We start from the raw sequence: 19101 nt of genomic DNA, 5'->3' as shown, positions 1-19101 counted from the left end.
ACAGCTACAAACTCTTTCGTTGATTAAATACATTGGTCAAATCAGTAACATCTACACTATAGCTTAAGTGACAAGTGCATTAGGTGTTTACTGTTTACGACTTTCACCTTTGTGTTTGCTTTGTTTCTACCTGCCACTCTGGTAGGAAATCAGAGATATTGTTGTTATGGACGGTTAAGGGGACAATTAATGCGAACTGATTTGTGAAAAATAGTGTAAACACTGACTTGGTTTTTCAGGACATGCTTCATGAACATAGTTTGTTTTCTGGCTATCAGAACAATTATTAAATATTGAACTAATTGTGAGCAACTGCATCCAGTTCTCTGGATACAAAGCTTTTGGCGTTACATACTTCGACATAAAAATGGCAGATGGAAAAAGCAGAGATGTATGATAGACATTCATGTGCAACTGTGGTGCATGAAGCGCGAAGGTGATAAATCAGTCGAAAAAATATAAAAAAGTAATTGCATTATTCACACAGGAGTTAACTATGAGTAAAGTAAGCTGGGAGGAAGCAACAGAGGAAGAATTAAAGTTGGCGGAGAAGGTAAGAATGTCACAAGGTTTCACGTGTGTTGTTTCTGTATTTACATAGTAATTGGAAGAATCCGCTCAGATCATGGCACTTCGTTCTTCGCGCAGCCAACTGTTACAATTCAACAACAAGACTATCGCAGTTTTTTTGCTTTTAACAGGTGGACGCTATGTGAACAACATAACCTACAAACCATTCGTAAATTTGTGTGTTACTGCAAGTATTGGTATGGCTAATGTCAAAGGAACACCGAAATAAGTTCACTATTTGTTCGCTGAAGTTTAGTCTTCATTTTTCCTCTCTCATGTTGTTGAATTATATAGAGTAGTGTTACGTGGTGGCCACACGACCTCTTGATACTTTGTAGTAAACATCACGTATACAACAGTAGCCCATCAAGTAATTTAAATAGATTGTCAGCGAGGGTAAGCCCAGTGCATATAGTCCACAAAGACCGACCGAATAACCACGTGCCTGTCAGAAATTGCTTTATGAAGTATTAAGAAGAGTAAAATACATACTTTGTAGTGATGCTGTTGTGTACAGTAACTGAATCACACACAAGTTGGGTTTCAATGAACAGAAAATTCTTCAGATTTTCATATGAAAGGGGGAAGGGTAATACATTTCGTCATTTCACATTTTCTATTGTGGCGCAAATCACGGTTACTTTCTACCGTTGGAATGCTGTCAGTCAGTACTATATACATATCGTATCATATGGAATTTCAGACTTAGGTTAAATGATGGAAACTGTAGTGAAAAGTAAAACTTCACATCTCATATGCAAAGACTGAAGATAGGACATGCAGTACTTCCTGGGAAAATATTTTTTTCTCTTGAGTGCACAGTGTAGGAGTCTGTGATGGAAGCTACGTGTATTATGAGCTGCTGATGTGTGATTTTTCACTGTGTAATCAGGATTAATTGCTACCTGGTAAAGACTGCTACTTATACTTTTCCATATTTACCTTTTGTGGTCAAGTTGAGTGAAAGTATTAAATTTACTTTTTTTGGTAGATTATTCCATAAAAGCAGTGTTAAGATAACGGACATTTGGAAACACTGTTCATAAGTAGTTATAGATTTTTTTTAAAAAGTAGTTAAGTTAAATTCTAAGTAAAGTACGTGAAACAGAGGATGACACGCGTAAAGCTGAAATACTAAACACCTTTTTCCAAAGCTGTTTCACAGAGGAAGACTGCACTGCAGTTCCTTCTCTAAATCCTCGCACAAACGAAAAAATGGCTGACATCGAAATAAGTGTCCAAGGAATAGAAAAGCAACTGGAATCACTCAATAGAGGAAAGTCCACTGGACCTGACGGGATACCAATTCGATTCTACACAGAGTACGCGAAAGAGCTTGCCCCCCCCTTCTAACAGCCGTGTACCGCAAGTCTCTAGAGGAACGGAGGGTTCCAAATGATTGGGAAAGAGCACTGATAGTCCCAGTCTTCAAGAAGGGTCGTCGAGCAGATGCGCAAAACTATAGACCTATATCTCTGACGTCGATCTGTTGTAGAATTTTAGAACATGTTTTTTGCTCGAGTATAATGTCGTTTTTGGAAACCCAGAATCTACTATGTAGGAATCAACATGGATTCCGGAAACAGCGATCGTGTGAGACCCAACTCGCTTTATTTGTTCATGAGACCCAGAAAATATTAGATACAGGCTCCCAGGTAGATGCTATTTTTCTTGACTTCCGGAAGGCGTTCAATACAGTTCCGCACTGTCGCCTGATAAACAAAGTAAGAGCCTACGGAATATCAGACCAGCTGTGTGGCTGGATTGAAGAGTTTTTAGCAAACATAACACAGCATGTTGTTATCAATGGAGAGACGTCTATAGACGTTAAAGTAACCTCTGGCGTGCCACAGGGGAGTGTTATGGGACCATTGCTTTTCACAATATATATAAATGACCTAGTAGATAGTGTTGGAAGTTCCATGCGGCTTTTCGCGGATGATGCTGTAGTATACAGAGAAGTTGCAGCATTAGAAAATTGTAGCGAAATGCAGGAAGATCTGCAGCGGATAGGCACTTGGTGCAGGGAGTGGCAACTGACCCTTAACATAGACAAATGTAATGTATTGCGAATACATAGAAAGAAGGATCCTTTATTGTATGATTATATGATAGTGGAACAAACACTGGTAGCAGTTACTTCTGTAAAATATCTGGGAGTATGCGTGCGGAACGATTTGAAGTGGAATGATCATATAAAATTAATTGTTGGTAAGGCGGGTACCAGGTTGAGATTCATTGGGAGAGTGCTTAGAAAATGTAGTTCATCAACAAAGGAGGTGGCTTACAAAACACTCGTTCGACCTATACTTGAGTATTGCTCATCAGTGTGGGATCCGTACCAGATCGGTCTGACGGAAGAGATACAGAAGATCCAAAGAAGAGCGGCGCGTTTCGTCACAGGGTTATTTGGTAACCGTGATAGCGTTACGGAGATGTTTAATAAACTCAAGTGGCAGACTCTGCAAGAGAGGTGCTCTGCATCGCGGTGTAGCTTGCTCGCCAGGTTTCGAGAGGGTGCGTTTCTGGATGAGGTATCGAATATATTGCTTCCCCCTACTTATACCTCCCGAGGAGATCACGAATGTAAAATTAGAGAGATTAGAGCGCACACGGAGGCTTTCAAACAGTCGTTCTTCCCGCGAACCATACGCGACTGGAACAGGAAAGGGAGGTAATGACAGTGGCACGTAAAGTGCCCTCCGCCACACACCGTTGGGTGGCTTGCGGAGTATAAATGTAGATGTAGATGTAGAAATTGCAATGAAGGGTTTGTGGCAGCTGAGTTGTTAAGCATCAGATAGCAAATGTTAGAGATTTAATCCTCTCTAGCTCTTTTGACCTATCACTTTTTGAGTCTTCTGACAATGCTCTGTGTGCATGTGCGGTTGCTCGAATTTTACAGTGTACGCCAACAGATGTTTGTGTACTGTAATGATGCTTCATGTCTGAGGTGAACTAAATCTGTTATGGTCCATGCAGTGTTGCTCACACTCTGTGACTAGCCATACACACAGCCATTTCAAAGGAAAATAGTTTGTTTTCTTTAATGGTATATTCATACTCTGATTAAAGTTACCTTGTGATCAACAGATTGCAGTGACAGGTGGCAGTGTTACCGGCATGCAGCTAACACGCTTCACAAGGCGCTACAAGTACCTACAAAACAGGCAACACAGCAAGCCTATGGTGCTCCAGAAAGACCTATGATTGGTTGGCAGCTAGCCACCATCGCTCGACTCGCTGAAGCATAAATCATAAAGTAATTTTAATTAGAGCATAGAATCTGATTGCTGTGTGTGTGTTTTTTAAGGTATATCTTTTGTTCACTGAGTAATATCTTGCCCAGTTACTAGATATTGAAAATGATGTAGCCAGACAGCTAGCTTTAGGTATCTGACAGCGTTACAGCCAAACTGACATCTCCCAATCTAACCTTGACCAAAGCCTGCACTACAGTCCAGACCATAAACACAACCTAGATATTGACTTTGGGGGGGGGGGGGGGGTCGGCAGTATCACACTAACCTTAACCTTATACACAGGGACAAAATGACTTGCCTCGAAGTTTCCACATAGGAAAACCAACAGAACAGTACACCACTTTTCATTTCTTCATAGCAAATCACCTAACTTAAACATTTCTCAAATTATTCTCAGTTCGAATAAGATGCTTTTAATAATTAAAATAAGAAAATACAACACTGATCATAATTCCTATTATGAAGAAGTCGATTTCGTCAAATGCCTTGGATTAAATTTAGGCGGGAGTTTAATCTGCCAACACACTTTGATGTCCTATCAAAATGCTACTAACAGTGATACACAAAATATTGCATATTATTGTTACTTTGAATCTGTGTGGTAAATTTTTCTGATGGAGCATAACGCAGATACTGATTCTGCAGAAGAAAATGAGTGATTCAAAATGTGTGGTTTTAGCCATCGGCTTTGACTTGTGACAACAATATTGTTATATGACGTCATGGTTGCATGGCATATTTGATGTGGATGATGTTTGAAGAGGGTATTTTGTAGTCTATGGTGGCACTTTGTGTTGAGCATTGATGTTTTGAAATTGTTTTTTAGTGATGTTATTGGGTCATAGGACTGGAGCGCCATTTGCTAGGAATTGTGTGTTTGATGATATGTGAGTTTTATGATTTGTGAGTGAGTTATTTTAATGTCTGTGGTTGTTGGCTACAGCTTTACTTTTGGCTTTGGAATTATTAGTTCAATGTGGTGTCCACAGTTGAAGATTACATCTGCTTTTTGCTTCTTAGTTATGGGTATGCCTACAAAGTTCACCAGCAGGTCACTGTGCTGCAATGACCATTGATATGACGACAATTTTCAAGTATTTGCAGTTGTGTGGGTTGACTGCTGAGTAGGTGAAATGCCGTGTTTCTGGCACAGTTTGCATATTAACTAAAGTTGCTGTATCTGAGCATGAATGATTTTGTGACATTGACATGATAGTTTTTGGCGATCTATTTAGATGTGGTCCCCGTGTTTGGGGGACCTTAATTGTTAAGACATAGAGGGGCTGGCCAGTACTTACCTCAGCTCAGTACAGCCGATAGATACACAAAAAACAGAACCAAAAATTTACGTTCCTAGCTTTCGGAACAAATGTTCCTTCATCAGGGAGGAGAGAGGGGAAAGAAAGGGAAGAAGGGAAAGTGGATTCAGTTACTCACAACCCAGGTTATGAAGCAACATGGAAAGGGAAACAGGGAGGGTAGCAAGGATGGAGGCATGGTTGTCAGAGGGAAGCCAAAGATAGCCTACTGTAAGTACTGTGCCAGCTTCAAACCAAAGAGGATGCATACAGAAGGAAAGAGGTATATAGTATACAGATAAACACAACTATGTAGGATGAAGAGATGCGTGAATGGCTAAACAGGAAAGGGAAAGATAATAAGACTGAAGAGTAAATGGGAGTGAGGTTGTTTAACGTAGGTTCAGCCCAGGGGGATGGCGGGATGAAAGGATGTGTTGGAGTGCAAGTTCCCATCTCTGCAGTTCAGAGGGACTGGTGTTGGGTGGGAGAAGCCAAATGGCACATACGGTGTAGCAGGTTCCTAGGTCCCTAGAATTATGCTGGAGGGCATGCTCCACTACTGGGTATTGGACATTTCCTAGGCGGACAGTTCGTCTGTGTCTGTTCATGCACTCAGCCAGTTTAGTTGTCATCATTCCGATGTAAAAGGCTGTGCAGTGCAGGCATGTCAGCTGATAAATGACATGTAGTTTCACACGTGGCCCTGCCTTGAATTGTTTACATTTTACCAGTAGCGGGGCTGGAGTAGGTGGTTGTGGGGGGATGCATGGGGCAGGTTTTGCAGCAGAGTCGGTTACAGGGGTAGGAACCGCTGGGTAGAGAAGGTAGTCTGGGAATATTTTAGGGTTTAACAACGATGTTAAGAGGTTAGGGGGGCGACGAAAGGCAACTCTGGGTGGTGTGGGGAGAATTTTGTCAAGGGATGATCTCATTTCAGGGGTTGACTTGAAAAAGTCATATCCCTGGCGGAGTAATTTGTTGATGTATTCGAGGCCAGGATAATATTGGGTGACCTCTGTCCATATCAAACCCACAAAGAAACAACAGTACCTTCACTTTGATAGCTGCCATCCATTTCACATCAAACGCTCCCTTCCCTACAGCCTAGGTATTCGTGGCAAACATATCTGCTCCAGTGACGTGACGAATCCCTCAACAATTACACCAATAACCTGACCAGTGCTTTCCTCTCCCGCAACTATCCTGCAGAACTTGTCCATAAACAGATCTCCCGAGCAATACATTCCTCCCCGTCCAACAACAATGTTCCTACCCCCAGACCACACGGAAGCATCCCCCTTGTCACCCAATATTACCCTGGCCTCGAATACATCAACAAATTACTCTGCCAGGGATATGACTTTCTCAAGTCAACCCCTGAAAAGAGATCATCCCTTGACAAAATTCTCCCCACACCACCCAGAGTTGCCTTTCGTTGCCCCCCTAACCTCCTTAACATCCTTGTTAAACCCTACAATATTCCCAGACTACCTTCTCCACCCAGCGGTTCCTACCCCTGTAACCGACTCTGCTGCAAAACCTGCCCCATGCAACCCCCCCCCCCCCCCCACAACCACCTACTCCAGCCCCGCTACTGGTAAAACATAAACAATTCAAGGCAGGGCCACGTGTGAAACTACATGTCATTTATCAGCTGACATGCCTGCACTGCACAGCCTTTTACATCGGAATGACGACAACTAAACTGGCTGAGCGCATGAACGGACACAGACGAACTGTCCGCCTAGGAGATGCCCAATACCCAGTAGCGGAGCATGCCCTCCAGCATAATTCTAGGGACCTAGGAACCTGCTACACCGTATGTGCCATTTGGCTTCTCCCACCCAACACCAGTCCCTCTGAACTGCGGGGATGGGAACTTGCACTCCAACACATCCTTTCATCCCGCCATCCCCCTGGGCTGAACCTACGTTAAACAACCTCACTCCCATTTACTCTTCAGTCTTCTCCTCTTTCCCTTTCCTCTTTAGCCATTCACGCATCTTTCATCCTACATAGTTGTGTTTATCTGTATACTATATACCTCTTTACTCCTGTATGCATCCTCTTACAGTAGAATATCTTTGGCTTCCCTCTGACAACCATGCCTCCATCCTTGCTACCCTCCCTGTTTCCCTTTCCCTGTTGCTTCATAACCTGGGTTGTGAGTAACTGAATCCACTTTCCCTTCTTCCCTTTCTTTCCCCTCTCTCCTCCCTGATGAAGGAACATTTGTTCCGAAAGCTAGGAACGTAAATTTTTGGTTCTGTTTTTTGTGTATCTATCGGCTGTACTGAGCTGAGGTAAGTACTGGCCAGCCCCTCCATCTCTTTGTTAGTATTCGTTTCACATCTTTATATGAGATTTTCCATTAATCATTTGGACCTTAATTGTTTTAGGTTTATAGTGTGAACGTGAGTGCATGTACCACCCTAGATATGTGTGTTGGCTCAATGGGGTTGGAATTTTTTGATGGTTTGTGTAATTGTTACTTGTGTATTTAAATTATCAGTATAATTTTTTTATGAACTCATGGGTTGTGTTTTTAGTTGGCGGTAATAGTAACTAAGGGTTCGGTGGGTATCTTGGGGTTTGTTCTAGTTATTTCTGTCGGTGTAGGTTTTTGATCATCATCAGTCATATCATCTTGGACAGTTTCCAGCCTCTGGCCGGGTCTGTATGCAACATAGGGCTCTCCATCGTCTTCTGTCGTGCCACCATCTCTCCGTCTTCACCTTGGTCCAGTCTTCTCCTTTCTTCTGGACGCAAACCTCCACTCCTTTCAGCTTTCAGCCATCTCTCTCTCTCTCTCTCTCTCTCTCTCTCTCTCTCTCTCTCTCTCTCTCTGTCTCTCTCTGTCTCTCTCTGTCTGTCTTCCTCTTGGTCTCTTTCCTTCCAGTTTCATATCATGTATCCTCCTGGGTATCCTCTTCTCTTCCATTCTCTTAACGTGTCCATACCATCTCAGCCTTGATTTGTCTGTCTCGTCCTATAATGGTTCCACATTCATTAACTCTCTGTTCCTCTCATTTCTTAACCTGTCCATTTTGTCACTCCAATACTGTTTCTCAAGAATTTCATCTCATTAGCTTGTACTTTGAATTTCTCTCTTCCTTTCATAACCCATGTTTCTGAGGCATATGTCAGGAATGGGACATAGTTTGACCGGTATATAACCTCTTTACTGATTTGGGGTATCTCCTTGCTCCATATCAGGCTTCTGAAACTCTTTCGAAATGCTTCTGCGTTTCTCCCCTGCTCGTTTATTTCTCTGTCTTTTTTTATCAGGCTTCCTAGGTACTCGAAACTCTCCGCTCTCCTCAGTCGTTCCCCACCAATTGTTGTTATTCCAGTTGTTCCTCTCTCCTTATTTCTTGTTGTGATAATCATCTCACTCTTACTTATACTAAATTTCATCCCATATTCTTGCATTGTTTGCTCCCATACGTCCAACTGCTGTTGTACTTCCTCCTCCTTATTCCCCCAAATCATCAGATCAGCTGCAAACACCACCACTTTATCTTCCTTTCACCAATTATTTGTGCTACTGTACTCATTATATCATCAATACTACAATGAAGAGTAATGGTGAAAGTGCACTTCCCTGTCTCAAGCCATTCTTCTGTCCAATCCAAGCTGATCTCTCTCCTCCCATTTTCACACAGCTCACACTTCCATGGTACATTTCCATTAGCCTCCAAATGATCTGTTTTGCTACTCCTCTGTTAACCGGGGCTTCCCACACTTTCTATGTACACTATCATATGCTTTTTCAATGTCCAGGAAGGTCATTAGTAGATCTTTTCCATATTAATAGTGCTGCTCCAGCAGTTGTCTTACAGCAAAAATTAGATCCACCGTGGACCTTCTTGTTCTGAAGCCATGTTGCTCTTCTCTCATTCTTCCTTCTAATTTTGCCCTAATTCGTGCTTCCAAAATTTTCTCAAAAATCTTTGCACAATGACTCGTCAATCTTATCCCCTGATAGTTCTTGCACTCTTTCCTATTTCCCTTCTTAAAGATCAGAACAATTATTCCCTTCTTCCAGTCTTCTGCGGTCATCCCCTGATAGTTCTTGCGCTCTTTCCTATTTCCCTCCTTAAAGATCAGAACAATTATTCCCTTCTTCCAGTCTTCTGCGGTCATCTTTTGTCTCCACACAATTTTCATTACTCGATATAGCCATTGTATCCTCACCTCTCCTGCTGTTCTCACCATCTGTACACTTAGCTCATCCAGACCTGGTGACTTTCCTCCATTCATCTTATTCAATGCCACTTCTCGCCATGTAAGGTCTTTTTCTATTTGCTGTTCCTCATCTATTTTTTCCTCGGCTTGTTCCTCCTCATCCAGGTCTCCATTCAAGTTCAGGAGTTCTTCAAAATACTCCTTCCACATATTCTTGAGTTCCTCCTTATTCTCTACATCTTGTCCACATAACCTGCCATACCGTTCTTCCTCTTGCTTTTAATCATCCCATATAACAGCTCTTTTGAACTTTCACTGTCCTCCTCCATCATTCCGGTCCACTATTCTATCCACTTTCTTCTTTCCTCTGCCACCACTCTTTTTGCTTCTTTCTTTCTTGCCTGATACTCTTCTCTTGTCTCTACTGTTCTCTTCTGGAACCATACCCTTAAAACTCTATTCTTCTTCTATACTATATCCTTTGTTTTATCATTCCATCAGGGTGTTTCTTTCCATCAGTCTTCAGTCTGAAGGTTGATTTGATGCAGCTCTCAAAGCTACACTTCCTGTGCAAGCTTCTTCATGTCTACATAACTACTGAAACCTACATCCGTTGGAACCTGCTACCTGTGTTCATCTCTTGCTGTCCCTCTACGACTTTTACTCCCCACACTTCCATCCTATACTAAAATGATAATTCCTTGATGCCTAAAAATGTGTCCTATCAACTGTTCCCTTCGTTTAGTCAAGCTGTACCATAAAGCTCTTTTCTTCCCATTTCGAATCAATACCTCCTCATTAATTACTCGATTCACCCCTCTCATCTTCAGTATTCATCTATAGCTCTATGTTTCTCCCATTAATACCAACTTTGCTCCACTATCGTAATGGGTACGTTCATCGTACAACCCACAGTGATTTCTACAGTTGTTTCACACAGTGTTACTTGTCTATTAACATTGACAACTCGGCGCAAATGCCACTGCTCTCGGTCATTAAGTGAAGGCACTCAGCCATTGCATTGTCCGTAGTGAGAGGTAATCCCTGAAATTTGGTGTTCTGAGCACACTTTTGAGACAGTGGATCTTGGAGTATTGAATCCCGTAACAATTTCCAAATGGACTGTCCCACGCATCTAGCTCCAACTACCATTCCATGTTCAAATTCTGTTAATTGCTATTGTGCATTTCCATGTGAATCACCTCAGTACAAATGATGGCTCTGCCAATGCACTGCCCTTTTATACCTTGCATACTCGATACTACCACCACCTAAATATGTACATATTTCTATCATATGATTTTTGTCACCTCAGTGTATTAGATAATATAGAAGTCCCCTGTAAAGCTTTGGAGCATATTATGTACAAAGGATGTTCAAAAAGTTGTGCACAGTCATTTATAATTTGATTATTTTTTGCAGGAGGAGAATGAAATTTTTTGCGAACGTACTTGGAACATTCTGCTATATATTGAGCCTACTCAATTTGGCCTCCATCAGCTGTGATGCATCTGGCCAAATGTTCTTTCAATAATGTAAATGCACTTTGGTAAAATTCTGGGGATTGACTTTTATGCCATCGCTTGACACAGGAAATAAGATCTTTCTCACTATCAAATGTTTACTGTGCAGGTGGGCCTCCAGATTACCAGAGAGCTAAAAATCAGACGGAGCCAAGTCCGGACTGTAGGCAGGATGAGGAAAAGCTTTCCAAGCCATTTTCCTGATTTCCTCCTGTGTCATAAGGGCTGAGTGGGGTTTGGCATTGTCATGGTGTAGTCTGATCAGCTGACCCTGAAGCTGTGGTCTGTGGTTCTTGATGGCACGTCGCAGCTTGTCCAGTGACAAACAGTAACGGTCCCGGTTAATTGTGGAGCCAGGTTCCAAAAGTCAATGAAAATTACATCACACTGATCCCAGAAGGAGGAGGAGGAGGAGGAGGAGGAGGCTTTCATCTTTCGGCCTGCTGTTTGTGAAAGTCTTGGTTTCTTCTTCCTAGGGGAACCCAGAAACAACCATGTTTCATCCTGGGTAATGATGCCGGGCTTGAAGGGGAACTCCATCACTGACCATTGTCGCAACCTGACATCTGCTTTGCGGTCCATTATGGCTCACCTGTAAATAAAAGAAAATACTTTTATATGCCAACTTGTAGCTAAATGTTCCAAGTATGTTCACAGACAATGTCATTCTCCTCCTACAGAGACTGTGTAAAACTTTTTGAACGCCCTTTGTACTTATATCGTACATAAACTGCAAAAAAATGCATGCGGATACCACTATGTAACTTTCACCTGAAGCACCACCAATTTAGAATTGTTTTCTGGAATGGGTCTACTGGAAACTGATGCAGCGTTATTAATTACATAACTTTATATTTGTAAGGCGATAGTTACAACTTTTGACTGCTCCTACTATTTGATTACTAGTGCAACTTTTTTAAAAAAAAGTGAGCAGCTTGTAAAAACATTTCATTGTAGTCACTTTCTCTTGTTGTTACGGTATTGGGATTTCTTTGGTGTTCTTGCCATCTGAAGCTATATTCTCAGATGCAATGAGGGATTTCTGCAGTCTTGTGTAGTGGAATTAGATTGTGGTTTGGCATTAAAGGGCTTGCTCATGTAGTCAGCCAACAGTTGGACAGTTTTACGTAATCTAGGGAGACAGTGTGTTTAGTGCTGAAATTGAAAGAGCTTAGAATGTAGTTCGGTATTTTTTTGTTGCTCGTATATTAAATAACTCTGGGCGGTATTTGCTGGTCTTTTTTAAAATAATTCCACATCCTGAGCGTGTGGTCAGGTTGATAACTGAATAGTTTTTGACTTCTTGGTTAAAAATAAAAAATACACAGTACAGTGTTTTTTGAAATTCAACCCCTAAGGGGGTGAAATGGGTCTTAAAAAATTTAAAAAAACATTTGTAAAATAAAGATTCTGTAACTTACCAAACGAAAGTGTTGGTACGTTGATAGAGACAATAACAAACACACACACAAATTTCAAGCTTTCACAACCCACGGTTGCTTCATCAGGAAATAGGGAAGGATAGGAAAAGACGAAAGGATGTGGGTTTCAAGGGAGAGGGTAAGGAGTCATTCCAATCCCAGGAGTGTGTGTGTGTGTGTGTGTGTGTGTGTGTGTGTGTGTGTGTCTCCTTCCCTCTTTCCTGATGAACCAACCGTGGGTTGCGAAAGCTTGAAATTTGTGTGTGTTTGTTATTGTCTCTATCAATGTACAAACGCTTTCTTTTGGTAAGTTACAGAATCTTTGTTTTTAGATATATTTTTCCCACGTGGAATATTTCCCTCTATTATATTTAAAAAAAATATTTAGTTATATTAAAACATTTTTAAAGCTAAATTCGTGAAAATTGATATTCACTTCTCGATTAGAAATAAAGAAGTATGTATTTAGCGATGAAAGTTTCTATGGCAGTATCACCACAAGAACAGAAAAGGTAAGATTAACAAAAACCTCAGACTCCAGCTACCAGAATTGCCTTTCGGTCAGAAGCACATCTGAAAAAAATAGTGCTTCGGTCTTAGTCAACATGAAAAGTTTACAAGGTATTGCAATCTGTGAAAAACCATAAAAATTCGATTAAAGGAAAACTAAACAAAATCTGTGCAGACCGTTCAGTCTATGTGAGTGAAGCAGTGGGCACTAAGATAGTACAGAGAATAAAAATGATGTAAGGCTGTATGACTTGCCAGCCTTGTTGCATGCACCATCACAAATCATAAAGTACGCCATCACGAATCATAAAGCACACTGTCACATTATGAGAACACACGAAACAAAGAGCTAAAGGCAGCTCCCGTATCTAATTTTATTGTGACAGATGGGATAAAAACTCGTGAAACTAAGATTGACGCGTACTGCACGTGGTCTTAAAAAAAACCCGGCTTTGATGGGTAGTTGAATAAGAAAGAGGAAAGTACTGAACCTGAGTAAAATGAAATTTACGGGAGAATCTGACTGAATCGAGGGCTCCATTCACGCGAGGGATTGAGAAATTGTTTTGATTTGGTAATGGATGGATGTATGGGAGGTAAAAATTGTAGAGGGTGACCAATGCTTGAAAACAGTAAGCATGTTCAAATGGGAGCAGGTTGTAGTAGTTATGCAGAGATTAAGAGGCTTGCAAAGGATACATTAGCGTGGAGAGCTACAGCTAACCAGTCTTTTTATTAAAGGGCACAACATGAGATGATTAACATATTCAGATAACTTATCTGTACTTCTTTGTTGTTGTTGTTGTGGTCTTCAGACCTGAGACTGGTTTGATGCAGCTCTCCATGCTACTGTATCCTGTGCAAGCTTCTTCATCTCCCAGTACCTACTGCAACCTACATCCTTCTGAATCTGCTTAGTGTATTCCTCTCTTGGTCTCCCTCTGCGATTTTTACCCTCCACGCTGCCCTCCAATACTAAATTGGTGATCCCTTGATGCCTCAACACATGTCCTACCAACCGATCCCTTCTTCTAGTCAAGTTGTGCCACAAATGTCTCTTCTCCCCAATCCTATTCAGTACTTCCTCATTAGTTAAGTGATCTACCCATCTAATCTTCAGCATTCTTCTGTAGCACCACATTTCGAACGCTTCTATTCTCTTCCTGTCCAAACTATTTATTGTCCATGTTTCACTTCCATACGTGGCTACATCCCATACAAATAATTTCAGAAACGACTTGCTGATGCTTAAATGTATCCTCGATGTTAACAAATTTCTCTTCTTCAGAAACGCTTTCCTTGCCATTGCCAGTCTACATTTTATATCCTCTCTACTTCGACCATCATCAGTTATTTTGCTTCCCAAATAGCAAAACTCCTTTACTACTTTAAGTGTCTCATGTCCTAATCTGATTCCCTCAGCATCACCCGACTTAATTAGACTACATTCCATTATCCTCGTTTTGCTTTTGTTGATGTTCGTCTTATACCCTCCTTTCAAGACACTATCCATTCCATTCAACTGCTCTTCCAAGTCCTTTGCTGTCTCTGGCAGAATTACAATGTCATCGGCGAACCTAAAGATTTTATTTCTTCTCCATGGATTTTAATACCTACTCCGAATCTTTCTTTTGTTTCCTTCATTGCTTGCTCAATATACAGATTGAATAACATCGGGGAGAGACTACAACCCTGTCTCACTCCCTTCCCAACCACTGCTTCCCTTTCATGCCTCTCGACTCTTATAACTGCCATCTGGTTTCTGTACAAATTGCAAATAGCCTTTCGCTCCCTGTATTTTACCCCACCCACCTTTAGAATTTGAAAGAGAGTATTCCAGTCAACATTGTCAAAAGCTTTCTCTAAGTCTACAAATGCTAGAAACGTAGGTTTGCCTTTCCTTAATCTAGCTTCTAAGATAAGTCGTAGGGTCAGTATTGCCTCACGTGTCCCAACATTTCTACGGAATCCAAACTGGTCTTCCCCAAGGTCGGCTTCTACTAGTTTTTCCATTCGTCTGTAAAGAATCCGCGTTAGTATTTTGCAGCCGTGACTTATTAAACTGATAGTTCGGTAATTTTCACATTTGTCAACACCTGCTTTCTTTGGGATTGGAATTATTATATTCTTCTTGAGGTCTGAGGGTATTTCGCCTGTTTCATACATCTTGCTCACCAGATGGTAGAGTTTTGTCATGACTGGCTCTCCCAAGGCCGTCAGTAGTTCTAATGGAATGTTGTCTACTCCCGGGGCCTTGTTTCGACTTAGGTCTTTCAGTGCTCTGTCAAACTCTTCACGCAGTATCGTATCTCCCATTTTGTCTTCATCTACATCCTCTTCCATTTCCATAATATTGTCCTCAAGTACATCGCCCTTGTATAGACCCTCTATATACTCCTTCCACCTCTCTGCTTTCCATTCTTTGCTTAGAACTGGGTTTCCATCTGAGCTTTTGATATTCATACAAGTGGTTCTCTTTTCTCTGAAGGTCTCTTTAATTTTCCTGTAGGCTGTATCTATCTTACCCCTAGTGAGAGGAGCCTCTACATCCTTGCATTGGCCTCTAGCCAGGCCTGCGTAGCCATTTTGCACTTCCTGTCGATCTCATTTTTGAGAAGTTTGTATTCCTTTTTGCCTGCTTCATTTACTGCATTTTTATATTTTCTCCTTTCATCAATGAAATTCAATATTTCTTCTGTTACCCAAGGATTTCTACTAGCCCTCGTCTTGTTACCTACTTGATCCTCTGCTGCCTTCACTACTTCATCCCTCAGAGCTACCCATTCTTTTCTACTGTATTTTCTTCCCCCATTCCTGTCAATTGTTCCCGTATGCTCTCCCTGAAACTCTGTACACCCTCTGGTTTCGTCAGTTTATCCAGGTCCCATCTCCTTAAATTCCCACCTTTGTTCAGTCTCTTTAGTTTTAATCTACAGTTCATAACCAATAGATTGTGGCCAGAGTCCTCATCTTCCCCTGAAAATGTCTTACAATTTAAAACCTGGTTCCTAAATATCTGTCTTATCATTATATAATCTATCTGATACCTTCTAGTATCTCCAGGACTCTTCCATGTATACAACCTTTTCTTGTGATTCTTTAACCAAGTGTTAGCTATGATTAAGTTATGCTCTGTGAAAAATTCTACTAGGCGGCTTCCTCTTTCATTTCTTACCCCCAATCCATATTCACCTGCTATGTTTCCTTCTCTCCCTTTTCCTACTCTCGAATTCCAGTCACCCATGACTATTATATTTTTGTCCCCCTTCACTACCTGAATAATTTCTTTTATCTCATCATACGTTTCATCAATTCCTTCATCATCTGCAGAGCTAGTTGGCATATAAACTTGTACTACTGTAGTAGGCGTGGGCTTCGTGTCTATCTTGGCCGCAATAATGCGTTCACTATGTTGTTTGTAGTAGCTTACCCGCACTCCTATTTTTTTTATTCATTATTAAACCTACTCCTGCATTACCCCTATTTGATTTTGTATTTATAACCCTGTATTCGCCTGACCAAAAGTCTTGTTCCTCCTGCCAGCGAACTTCACTAATTCCTACTATATCTATCTTTAACATATCCATTTCCGTTTTTAAATTTTCTAACATACCTGCTCGATTAAGGGATCTGACATTCCACGCTCCGCTCCGTAGAACGCCAGTTTTCTTTCTCCTGATAACAACGTCCTCTTGAGTAGTCCCCGCCCGGAGATCCGAATGGGGGACTATTTTACCTCCGGAATACTTTACCCAAGAGGACGCCATCATCATTTAACCATACAGTAAAGCTGCATGCCCTCGGGAAAAAATTACACCCGTAGTTTCCCCTTGCTTTCAGCCGTTCGCAGTACCAGCACAGCAAGGCCGATTTGGTTAGTGTTACAAGGCCAGGTCAGTCAATCATCCAGACTGTTGCCCCTGCTGAAAAGGCTGCTGCCCCTCTTCAGGAACCACACGTTTGTCTGGCCTCTCAACAGATACCCCTCCGTTGTGGTTGCACCTATGGTACGGCTATCTGTATCGCTGAGGCACGCAAGCCTCCCCACCAACGGCAAGGTCCATGTTTCATGGGGGGGGGGGGGGGGGGTGTACCTCTTTATAGATGCTATTAATGCCATCTGGTTTTAATTCCTCTTGAGACCCAAACTTGGTCCTATCCAGTGAAGTATTAGAATGTCTTCTTTGTGGATCATTACAGTTACTTCACAAACACTCACCTTTCACCAGCCTTCAACCTGCCTCAGTAACCCAAACTATAGTATAATCTGTGGTAAATTTGACTCCTACATGTCCAGGTTCTGTTATTAATTAGATCCAATAGTTGGCTGTTAAATTATTTTTTATTCCATTAACTTAGGGTTTTAGACTTTGGATTCACATAAACTATGAAGTCCAAGGTGGAATGTGCATAAAATGCCCCTTCTGATTTAAAGGACTCGCATTTATAGTTTGCGGGATGACACAATACAATTGTGTACAAGAAGAGCAAATAAAATTTAATTCTAAAGAATTTACTAAGTAAATGTTGTATTTGAGTAATAATTACTGTGTACAGTGTCATAATTTCCTATGGAACTTATTTCAAACTTGACAATCTGGTGTCGCTTCTTGTGTTCGTTAATGATCTGCTGGAATTACAACTGGTCTGCTTGGTTTTGTTTCAGTTGAAGAGTGTGGAAATCAAGAAAGAGCCGCCTGCCAATAATGTGTCCCCTGCCACAGAGAGGAGCGGCGATTCTAAATCGCCAGCACCTGATGCTCCTAACGACGAGGGAGACGAGCAGATAACGCCTGCCGAGCGCTCCTTGCTGCAGAAGATCATACGGAGGGGGCTCGTTGAAAATAAGAATGACATTGAGATTCAGAGAAAGGATCCGTCGTCGCCTCTCTTCTCCATCAAATCTTTTGAAGCCCTTCACCTGTAAGTAGGGATTGTTCTACTTTTCTTATCAGTATTGTCATTTACACTGTATTAAACACTGTTGAAGGAGAAATGTCAGAAGATAGTAAGCCTTTTGTGTTCTTACCTGTTGATGTCAGAATCCTTCTCTCCTTATATGTACAGGGTGTTTAAAATATGTGTCACATATTCCAATAAGAAATAGTATTGGTCAAAACTAGAACTTTTGGACAATGGTGCGTCCAGATACCAACAATACCTGTCGAGATATGGACCAGTATGTCCTAACGTTCCATCTGCCTGTTACGTAGAAGTAGACACTGTAGGCACTGCTGTAAATGATTACCAATCTTTGACACTTTCTTCAGCCCTTCTTTGCAATGTCACACACTTTCAGATACAGCTAGCTCAATTTGCATTGGTCACATGCTCCTTAAATGTTTGCGTGCTGTTGATGGGTTGGGATACACCGGTGCCTATTAATGTCTGCATAGCCAGAAATCCGATGGATTCAGGTCCAGTGAATGGGGAGGCCACGTTACTGGACTCCTCGACCTGTCCATTGCCCACAAAACATTGTAGTGAAGTATAAGGGACAGTCAAATGAAAACGGAACACCTGCCACAATGGGACCGTGGAATGTTTTCATACAAAAGTGATCACCAAACACTTTAAGACATTTATTCAGCTGGGAGACAAGACGATCAATTCCTGTTTTATAGAATGTGGATTCCTGTTTTATAGAATGTGGCCGCCTGCTGACGGTCCACACGTGTGCACCCAGTTTTGCTTTCCTTCATCACACCCACATGTCTTTCTTCAGGTAGCCAAAGATGTGAAAAATCACACTGTGAATGATCCGGACTGTATGGAGGACATTGCAGTGCTTCCCAGCCGTGGTCCGATTGGCAGTGTGGAGGCAGGTGTTATTGTGCAACAGGATGATTCTGTCAGACGTCATTCCAGACATTTTGACTTTATGGCATATCACAGTTTCTGCACAGTGTGTTTGCAGCACTGTGCGTTGACTGTGGTTTCACCTTTGACAAACTCTGAGCATAGGGCTCATATGGTATGAGAAAGAGGTTATCGTGACCTTACTGGAACTTGTGTGAACAGCTTTGAATTTCTTTGGTGGGGGAGATGCACGATTTTTCCATTGTTGGGTTTGCAGTTTGTCCACAGGCTGATTGAATGCTGTCAGATGGAATCACTCTGTTGCACGATAACACCTACTCCCACACTGCCAATTGGATAAAGGTTTTGCATCAATAGTTTGGTTGGGAAACACTGCAACATACTCTGTACAGTGTAGATCTTTCACTGTGTGATTTTTCACATGTTTGGCGACCTGAAGAAATATGTGCGTTGGACTAGGAAGTGCAAGAGTAGATGTGGTTGTGGGTACATCAGCGATCGACCA

General features: G+C 41.6%; 1 protein-coding gene across 1 annotated transcript in view; it reads left to right on the top strand.

Moving 5' to 3' along the window:
* The first annotated feature begins 317 nt into the window (after positions 1–317).
* The window catches only part of LOC126426974 (DEAD-box helicase Dbp80-like), a 147379-nt gene continuing 128595 nt past the window's right edge, over positions 318–19101 (top strand). The window contains exons 1-2 of the mRNA XM_050089131.1: positions 318–553; positions 17443–17699. Coding sequence (XP_049945088.1) covers positions 497–553; positions 17443–17699 — 314 coding nt within the window. The 5' untranslated portion in view covers positions 318–496. The remainder of the gene's footprint in view (positions 554–17442; positions 17700–19101) is intronic.

The sequence above is a fragment of the Schistocerca serialis genome, chromosome 11 (assembly GCF_023864345.2).
Source record: "Schistocerca serialis cubense isolate TAMUIC-IGC-003099 chromosome 11, iqSchSeri2.2, whole genome shotgun sequence".
Taxonomy (NCBI): domain Eukaryota; kingdom Metazoa; phylum Arthropoda; class Insecta; order Orthoptera; family Acrididae; genus Schistocerca; species Schistocerca serialis.
The sequence above is the reverse complement of the archived record's forward strand: the minus strand, read 5'-3'. Positions and strand labels throughout refer to the sequence as shown.